Consider the following 9713-nt stretch of genomic DNA (forward strand, 5'->3'; position numbering starts at 1 on the left):
TTTCTGCCATTTCTCAAATCTCCTAGTGAGTTAAAGTACTAAGAGGCCTACAGAAGGCCTTTATGCCCCACAGAGCCTAAGGGCTACCAATATCCATGACTGAGCAGTCTCCTAAGTTAAAATTTTTATTTGGAACCTCATAAAATACATTTATATAATCTAAATAAATCTTTATTATCCATGTTCTCCATGCATATTTACCCCTTCAGAGAAGTAATATGCCATGATATTCCCTTATAGACAAACTGTTGGTTTTTTCCCCCAGTAGGTGAAGCCTGTCCATCCATGTGTTCTATAGTTGGTTTTCTTTTTTTTTTAATTATAGTTTTCTAATTAGCTCCATATGAAAAAATCCTAAGGTTTACAGTTTGACTTGTAGGAGGACACCAAGGTCAGGCCTAAAGGAACAGTATCAAAGGCCAATGGGTTAAATGAACTGAAAACCCCATCTCTACCTTTGTACTCCCTATGAAACAGGTGAAAGATGGTATTGGAAGTCATTAACCATAGCCCCTACCTACTCCCCCTGTCTCACCTTGTGGACTCTAGGCACGCCAAGTGTTGGAGAGAGAGTTCAACAACCTGTTGGCTTTGGGCACAGACCGGAAGCTGGATGATGTGAGTACCTGACTGTGAACTGGGGACCTTGAAGATTTGGTGGTCACTGCTGCTTCACTGAAGTTCATAAGTTCTTTCCTAGGGTTGATGATTGATGGAGTAACCTAAAAGAGGCGAGCCATACAGGATGGGGATGATGTCAGGGGGTTGAGGAGGCAGAAACAGGCCTAGCAGTAGGCCTAGAGAAGTCTCTATGAAACTCCTTCCTTGAACCTCTAGCATTTTCAAACTCTGTGCCCCAAACCTCCTAACTACAGAAGCTCAGAGGTTTCCCCCAAAGGTAATCTCTTTGGGATCATACCTTTTACTGTATCTCTTGCTTCTGCTGCTGCTGCTAAGTCGCTTCAGTCTTGTCCAACTCTGCAACCCCATAGATGGCAGCCCACCAGGCTCCTCCATCCCTGGGAATCTCCAGGCAAGAACACTGGAGTGGGTTGCCATTTCCTTCTCCAATGCATGAAAGTGAAAAGTGAAAGTGAAGTCGCTCAGTCGTGTCCGACTCTTAGAGACCCCATGGACTGCAGCCCACCAGGCTCCTCCATCCATGGGATTTTCCAGGCAAGAGTACTGGAGTAGGGTGCCACTGCCTTCTCTGACTATATCTCTTAGACCTCCTCTTTTCAGTGTTGTCAGCAAAGCACATCTCCAGCCTGTTCATAAAGTTTCTAACCCGCCCAGCAGTGTGATTGTTTGGAGGTGGAAGTTATGCTGAGGTCATTCAATGACAGGTTTGCTCACATGCTCCTCAGTTCAGTGTGACGTAGTTAAACACATGGCTCAGGCTGCAATCATCCCAGCTTCCCCTCTAGTTTTACTCATGTACCCTGGTCACTGAAGAAACAGTCTCTTCCAAGTAGATTTTGTCAGGCCTTCCTCTCAAGTTTAGGCTGGACTGTCTCTGGGAAGACTCTTGAGTTCTGGCCGTAATCCTTCTGTAAGAGATGCCTGCTAACACATAGGTTTCCTGAGGACACAGTCCCCTCAGTGCCTGCCTTCTCTCCCCTTCCGCCTCCCTACTCACTTTCCTATCATCAGCCTTGCCTGCCCTCCCTGTCAGGTCTGCCTTACCTGCCTTGGTTTCAAACAAGTTAAAAAAGAGCCCAGACTATTTATTTTTAGTTTCTCCATCTTCAATCAGATCTGCTGATCCCCACTTTCTGTGCAGCTTCCCTTTGTTTGCACCCCCACCCCATCAGTGCCTCTCTTTAGACTTCTGGGCCTCCTTATGGGACACCATTAGTGTTACCTACTTATCAGTTAATCTTTTCTTGGTTGGGTTTAACATATTCCTGCTCTGCCTTGGTAGATAGGACACACTTAGAAACACACAGAATTTGTAAAGGGGTGTTTTCTTCACAGAGGTACCTTGAAATTTGGAGTGTGTTATTTACCATACACACGTGTGTGTGTGTGTGTGTGTGTGTGTGTGTGTGTGCATTTCAGTTAAAGAGATAAACTGCCAAACCCCACTAGGTGTCCCCGTTCTAAGATCTGAATCTTCCTAATGCTCCTACCAGGAGGACCTTCCTACTTATTTCCCATATGCTAGGATCTAAGCTTGCTTTGATATAGCTTTCTCATAAATCTTTGAATGGTGCTTTCTAATTTAGAAAGCTCTTTACTCCTTCAGTCCTGACAAAAATAGTCTTTGAATGCCTATTCAAAGCCAGGCATGGGGCAAGGCATGGTAGTGAAGTGATGGCAGACATCTTATTTTATGCTAGTAATAATCACATGAGACAGGTTATTATCTTACAGATGAAATTGAAGATCAAAGAGATAACTTGCTGTCACAGGTAACTTATCTACAGTCATAGGCTGGTATGTGGCAGAGCAAGTCTCGAGCAAAAGTGTATCTGATTCCTGTATTCTTTTTCCTACATTCCATTGCCTCCTAAAAGTGGAGATACCAGGCTTCAGACATTAAGGTGGAGTTATTGAGTAGGTGATATTATCTTGACAATGTAGTGGTCTTTCTGGGATGCAGTTGGATATAGGGCTGGAGAGAACTGATTTTTTAAAAGGAAGCTTAAAGTAGAATGCCAGGTCCCATGAATAATATGAGATTTGGAACTATGGGACAGTAGCAGGGGGGGAGGTTGGAGATCCAAGAGCCTGCCTCCTGTCCAGCCATCTAGTACACATAAGCAATCTTGGGTTGTCTCTTGGAACTGTGTTCTCTAACAGTTCTGGTTCTTGGTTTCCCTTCTCAAGCTTTAAGGCCCTGGAGGGCTAGATCCAGTTCTCCCGTACAGAGATAGCAGGACTCAAGAGAAATGAGGAGATGCTGAGTAGAAAGAACGCCTTTTACAGGACGGGAGAAAAACAGAAAGACCTTAGTGTTGGCTGAAGGTGGAAATGGAGAGAAAGCATGCAGAAGAGAAGGGTCTCGGGACTAGGATAAGGATAGGGTCATGGGGAAGACAGAACTGATGAGGAAAGTTCCGCATAAACTCAGGGGTGGGATGTGTGCGTAGAGAGCCAGCTGCCATTTAATAATTTTTTATTGAGTACCTACAGTGTTCCCAGGCACTACTCAGAGGCTGGGGAATATATTGGTTGAAACAAAAAGAACAAAATCTCTGCCCCATGATTAGAATTTCAAAGTGGAGGTGGGGGAGAGAAGGAAGACGAGAAGAGAAATAAATTGATGACATAATCTCATCAGTACATTTTAAAATGCTATGACAGAGATACATGGTGCTAAGAACTGATGGGAACATTTGGCCTACTCGGGACAGGAGCAGCAAACCCTAATGGGGCTGGGAGAGGTTGTTGAGGTGAGAATTGGTGGGTTGGGGTCTCTCAGTCCCGCTGGTAGCACTCTACCTGCAACAGTTCTGCCAACACAAGGGTTGAGGGGTTTTAGGCATGGCCGCCACGGAGGGTGGATGTAGGCTCTGAAGGGTGGGTTGGGAGGCTTGTGCAGAGGGACATCCTGTAGGGTTATGGCTCTGGGTGCCCTTTGGCAGAGAGAGTTATTTTGGAGTCTTGGCTGGCAATACAGCGGGCAGATAGCAGGGGACTGCTGTCCCCCGCCTCCTTTGGAAGAGCCTATTCAGATTGGCCATCTGCCTGACCCAGCCTTGTCACTGCTCTCCCCAGATCCAGCATATAGGCAGCCTGTACATTTATAGATAATGAAACTGAAGCTCAGAGAGGTCACCTATGAGGGTCACACAGCTAGTAAAATGGAAGCCAGGTCTCCTGGCTCCTGACCCAGCACTCCTCCGGGACACTGGGGCTGCAGCCATAATGAGTCTCCAGAAGGGCAGGAAGGAGTGCATGGAGCCTGGCTGTTGACCACTAACCATGAATGAGGCTGAGAGGAGGGATACTTTAAAGGTCAGTGGTTATCCCAAGCCCACTTTGAGATGATTGAGGCGACAGGGAAACTGAGTTAAACTGCAGGATGTCCGATCTGAACAGGGGACCGCACCTCGCCTAAACACAGGGGCCTTCAGAGTCGCAAGGGCTCTCCGGAGCCATCCGCTTCATGCAGTCATTCCACAGGGAAAGGCTGAGGGCCGGAAACGCGACGTGACCTTGCTCCGTTGTTTCTGAAGGGAAAGGTACCCCTAGAACAGGCACTGCCTGCCCTCCCAGGCAGGGACGAAGGGCGGCCATAGCGCCCTAGCCCCGGGCCTCTGCGCGCCCCCCGGTGCAGGGGGAAGACCAGGCGCTCCGCCGCGCGCCCTCCTGGAGGAAACGCTTCCGCCCGCGGGACCCCCACGGCCGCGCCCCGCTCAGCGCCGCGGCCGACACGCTCCCGACAACATTCCGCGCGTCCACCATGGGGCCCGTGCCGCCGCCACCGTCCCCGCGGAAGATCACGCCTGAAGGTGAGCGCGGGCGGGCGGGCGGGCGGGGCGCGCTGCGCCGCTCCGGGCTGGCGCTGTTAACGCGGCCGCGGGCGGGAGGGCTCCACCGGCGAGCTGCGAGCTCGCTAACCCGTCGCTCTGTGTTCCGCGGCGGCTGTCGACTCCTAGTCCGGACAGCGGGGGCGCGGAGGCTGGAGACCCCAGCAGTGCGGACCTACTCCTGCTGAGCCCGCCTCCCGCCCCGGGTCCTTCGCGGCTGTGCCCGCGGCTCGGGGTGAGGGGGCCAGGGCCGGGGCCGCGGCGCAGGCGCTCCGCGGCCCGCCGTCCGCCGGCTCGAGGCTTCCCCGCGCCCGGGGCTGGCGGGCCGGCCCTGTTGCTCCACGCTGCTCGCGCCCACTGCCGCTTGCTCTTACTGCTTTCTCAGGTTTGGGGCGCTTCAAGCTTGCAAGCACACCGCAGATACCTTGCAACCCGTCTCCCAGGGAGTCGCTCCCAACTCACTGCGCAAATGCCTTTCTCTCTCTCTCTCAGCTCGCTCCCACTATCTCTACGGACACATGCTCTCCGCCTTCCGGGACTAGCCACAGCCCCGGAAGGCCAGCTTCCTCCTGCTTGGTTTCACGGGCTCGGATAGCCCTTACCGTCCTGCTGGTTCCCCCTTACTCCCAGGGCTCCTAGTCTCCTCTCTCAGAATGTACTCGTCTACCCCTCAGCATCCCGCTACCCCAAGTCCACCGTGTGTCCCTTGTAAGGCTCTCTGGGATGTGTCTGGGTTTCCTGGTGGTGTGAGGCAGTCAGGTCGTCCATGCTTGTGGGTCTGCGGCAGGGAGAGGAAGGCAGCCGGAGATAGACGGACTCCGCTTCCCGTCTTCTGCATCTAACAGGTCTGGACCACACACTCCACCGGAGACCAGGATGCAGCACCAAGGGCTGGGGTGGCCCTTCCAAGGAAAGGGCGCTTCAGACTTCCTTGCTTGGGTTATTTGGCCTTCTGGTTTCTGTCTGTCTCTTGGTTGCACTAGATGGCCTACGTCTGCTTTTGGCAACCCCCCCTTCCCCACCGTTTTCCCTCCCCCGACTCATCCGCACCTTGTAGCTGCTGCCACACCTTCAGGACCTCTTTGGGGGCTGGGAGACATAGACGGCCCCATTCTTTCTCAGGATGATGAACCTGGAAAGAAGGAAGGCTCAGGTGGAGATTCTAGGCCCTGGTTTAAGTTGAATCCCAAACGTCAAGCATAAGCATGGGGAAATTCAGCCCTCCTGCCCAGTGAGAGGTTGCAGGCAGGTCAGCTAGAGGGAGAGCCGATGTCCTGTGGTAGCTCTAAGCCCAGGTGGCAGTGGGAATTGCCTCCTGCCCCAGCTGTAGCGTCGAGCTGCTGCTGGGCTGGAGGGAGAAGGATCTTGGCTCTGGGGCAGAACAGAGCTAACCATGAACTGCCAGCTGTGCTCCCAGTATTTCTTCCCTTGCTGTCCCCCTCTGGCCCACTTCTTTGATAACCCCAGCCCTACAAAAATGTACCTAATGAGTGGATTGAGTATATAATAATACACTGACCTTAAAATCTGGTTTGGGAAAAAGGTAATCTGAGGCTTCCTTCCCCTGATCTCCTAGCAAGAAAATAAAGCTTCCCCTTTAGTGAATCATGTCCTAGGTCCAGGAAATCCAGTGTTCTTGAAGACTGTCATTCTCCTGCTTGTCCCCAAACTGTCACCGTAGTTCAAGGTGCTTTTGGTGTTCAGGGGCTGCCTCCAGAAATTCCTGAGACCTGCCCAGTTTCAGTTGCTCTCCCCAGCAGCGTGGTTGCCTCTAGGGCTGAGGGATATAGGTCCTGGTTTGGTAGGAATGTCATTTCCAATAAGTTCTTCTTCACCCACATACTTCTCCTGCCAAGGTGCTTGGAAGTATTTGGAACCCAAGTTTAGGGTGAGTTGATGGAACCCAGAGCTTTTCCTAGTGAGAGGAGAGGAAAAGTACCTGGGGCGTGTTACCTGGAGAGTGGCCAGTACAGTGCCAACCTTCCGGTGGCTGAGCAGCTAGTTTGCAAGCTCATGATTTGGGTCTGAGTAGGGGCTAGGCTAGCAGGTCGGATGAAGGGTCAGAGAACCCCGTCTAGAAGGAGTGATGGAGTCTGGGGCAGTGCCACACTTACCGCCTTCTGCTGCAGAGTGCTGGGGCTGGGTGGGCTTCCATGCATCTGGACAAGATATTCACCTGCCCTTGCTCTCATTGTTGCCTGCCCTTCCTGTCTGTCAGGCCACTGGCAATGGAGCTGGAGGAGTTCTTGAGCAGAGAATGAGTCAGATGGAGATAAAAAGCCCCTGTCTCTGGGTAATGGATGTTCAGATTATGGAGGAGCCCCAGATTCCTGTGATTGATGAACTCACAATCAGAGACCATAAGGCCATCTGATTCCTTCAGGGAACTCTGATGGGCTAGCTAAGTGGGAAATTTAGTCCCAGCTTCTCCTCTGTGGCTTAACCCTATCTTAATTGGTTATATCATAGCAGGATCCAGGTCTGTTCAGGGTATCTTGGGATATATTTCAGCAAGGTTATGCGTACAGTGATGGAAGGTTCTTGTCTTGGTGTATCTTCTGCCTCACCATCAATATACTTTTTATCTGGAGACTCACCAGTGGCCCATACCCTCCCCGCCCCCATCAGCTTCCTGTGTCTTATCAGGTCCCTTCTCAGCACTGTACTGGCTCAGTGCATCAAGAATGGGTGGATGGGTGTGTATGAGTGTTGAGTGTGGATGTGTATATACCAATAAATAAACTGGTCTTGAGACAACATACACATGGCTCTGGTCTTTTTTTTTTTAAACTTCAAACTTACCTGATACATCTAGCTTATTCCACAGTCCTAAGGGCTGTTGTATGCTGGAATGTAAATATCAGAGTTTTTCAAACTTGTAGTCAGTAACCTTCTGTTTATTTATATAACCATGGAATTGATAGGTTATATTTGGGTTGCTTGTGCCAAGGGAGTATAGGAAAAGGAGTGAGGAGTCCTAACTGCTGGGATTGATTTATTTCCTTCTCTTCCTCTGTACACACCTGCTTCACTATTCTCAGCCTTTCATACTGATGCCAGAGGATAAGTAACTTACCCTAAACACCCTTCAGTCATGTCACTGTGCTGTGCACTTATGTAGCAACTCCCCAGCACCTCTAGATCTGAGATCCAAGTCTTTGCAGCAGGACAAGAGGCTATCGTGACGTTTTCCCCATGCCCTCTCTCCCTCTCAGGCTTCCCTGGTGGCTCAGAGGTTAAAGCGTCTGCCTGGAATGTGGGAGACCTGGGTTCAATCCCTGGGTCGGGGGAAGATCTGTCTTGAGTCAGCCTAACTCAGAAATGTGTCTATCCAGCCCCGTCACCAGAAGAAGGCAGCACAAATACGTTTCTTGCCTTTGCAGCTGTGAACTTTCCAGACCCACTTCAAGCGTCACCTGGGAGGCACTGCCTGCCTCTCCTCAGCAGAATTAGGTAACCAGCAACCCTTTTTGACCCAGGCACTCTGTGCCCACCACAATATTGCCTAGTCATCGTCCTCTCTGGTCTTTCCCACAGGGCTGTGAAGAAGCTCCTTTAAGTGAATCCCATTGATCTCATGTGTCCCTAGATGAATATACTTGAATGAATAAATGAGCTAACATTATCTCAGAGGGTTTTTATGAGGATTATTATTAAATCTAAAAATTGAGAACTTTTCTGTGCCAGACACTGTTCTAAGCATGGTAAATGTATTAGTTCATTAAACCTTCACAACCCTGTGATGTATCATCATCACCATTTTATAGAACAGAAAATTGTAAAGCTGAGACCATGTAACTGGCATGATATAGCTATGTAGAAGTTTGTTAAAAGTTCTGACCCACTACCAGTATATGCTCTTCTTTTGAGTGAGCTTGAGCCCCTACCTTGAGGCTAAGCCCCCCACCTGCCTTTCTCAGACTTTCATCTTTGCCACTCCTACGGCACTCGGTTCCTCTGCTCTTTGTGGAGACTTCTTTCTTTGTTCACTGGAATGGTGCAGTCCCTGATGGCAGCATAATACAGCCTTGCATCTTCAAGGGGAACCATTCCACCGATGATATGGGATGGCAGAGTCCATGGGCACAGATGGCAGGATGAGAGCAAGACAAAGCAACCTTTGATTCTGGGTGGCCAAACAGGCAGCGGAAGTTGCTGGCCTAGTGCCTGCAAGCCTCTAGGGGTCCCCTACTACCCTCTCGATGAAAGGAAGACTTGACCAACTTTGGTGACCAGTTGGCTAAAGGAATGAGATCTGAAGGATTTCAGGAAAACTGCTGTCTCTTAACATTGCCATCCACTGGGTGGGAAATGTAGATGAAACAGGCTTATGTGGAAATGTGAACTTGACATTGGACTGGCTGCGTTTGAGATGAGACCCCGACATCGGGTTTCTATCAGCGTTTGTGAAAAAGAAGACTCTAGGTTTCTTCCCTTGAACATTTTTCTTTGCTCCTCTTAGGAATGTACCCAGCATAGTGAGAGGCAGAGAATCTAAATTTGGCGTTTGCCTGTGGCTAAGGGGTGAGGCACAGCCATAATCACTGTGGCATTTGGAATTCCCATCTGGGTCTAGGTGGTACGCCCCTAGCCATGACCCTAGTCCAACCCCTTCAGTTCTTCCTGAGCTTAGCTCACCTCCAGGTGTCTCAGCCCTAGCCTGGAGCCCAGAGGCCAGGAATTCAGACAAGTCCAGGGGACGTGACATGTTAGCTCTTACCCATGAAATAGTAAAACTGAACTGAGGGGGCTTCTTTGCTCTCACCCTCCATTGTACCTTCTTTACCTCCCTCTCTAGCTGGTCAACCACCTGCAGCACTTCAAAAGGTTTTTCACTGCCAACTCGGTTACTCTAAGAAGTTAGATACCCAAGGATGTTTATTAAACTGCAGCAAATAGTACTCTAAGTGTTCCACAGTTCATACCAATTATCTAAACACTCCAAGAAGTTCCTCTTTACACACTGTCAATTGGTATATCGACTTCAAATAATTCTTATCTTTTTATTCTAGCAGATTCCCTAAAGTTCATTATTAGGCAGCATTTGATTAAGCCTGTTTGATTTACTGCAGGTGCTTCCACTGGAGACCAAATTTAAGCTGATTTCCCTAAAGAACTATCACTCATTACTCATTAATTGGAGTTTTATCTGTAATTCAATGTGAAACTTAAGTGTTTGTTAATTTAAGAAAGTCTCTGTGCTTTGATGACAAATAAGACTCGGACACTACTGAG

At 49.7% G+C, this 9713-nt stretch overlaps 1 protein-coding gene across 1 annotated transcript in view; it reads left to right on the plus strand.

Moving 5' to 3' along the window:
• The window catches only part of PPFIA4 (PTPRF interacting protein alpha 4), a 58071-nt gene extending 50834 nt beyond the window's left edge, over positions 1–7237 (plus strand). The window contains exons 27-29 of the mRNA XM_018059994.1: positions 550–618; positions 4286–4460; positions 4971–7237. Of these exons, the coding sequence (XP_017915483.1) occupies positions 550–618; positions 4286–4460; positions 4971–5020 (294 nt within the window). The 3' untranslated portion in view covers positions 5021–7237. The remainder of the gene's footprint in view (positions 1–549; positions 619–4285; positions 4461–4970) is intronic.

Source organism: Capra hircus, chromosome 16 (genome assembly GCF_001704415.2).
Source record: "Capra hircus breed San Clemente chromosome 16, ASM170441v1, whole genome shotgun sequence".
Lineage (NCBI taxonomy): Eukaryota > Metazoa > Chordata > Mammalia > Artiodactyla > Bovidae > Capra > Capra hircus.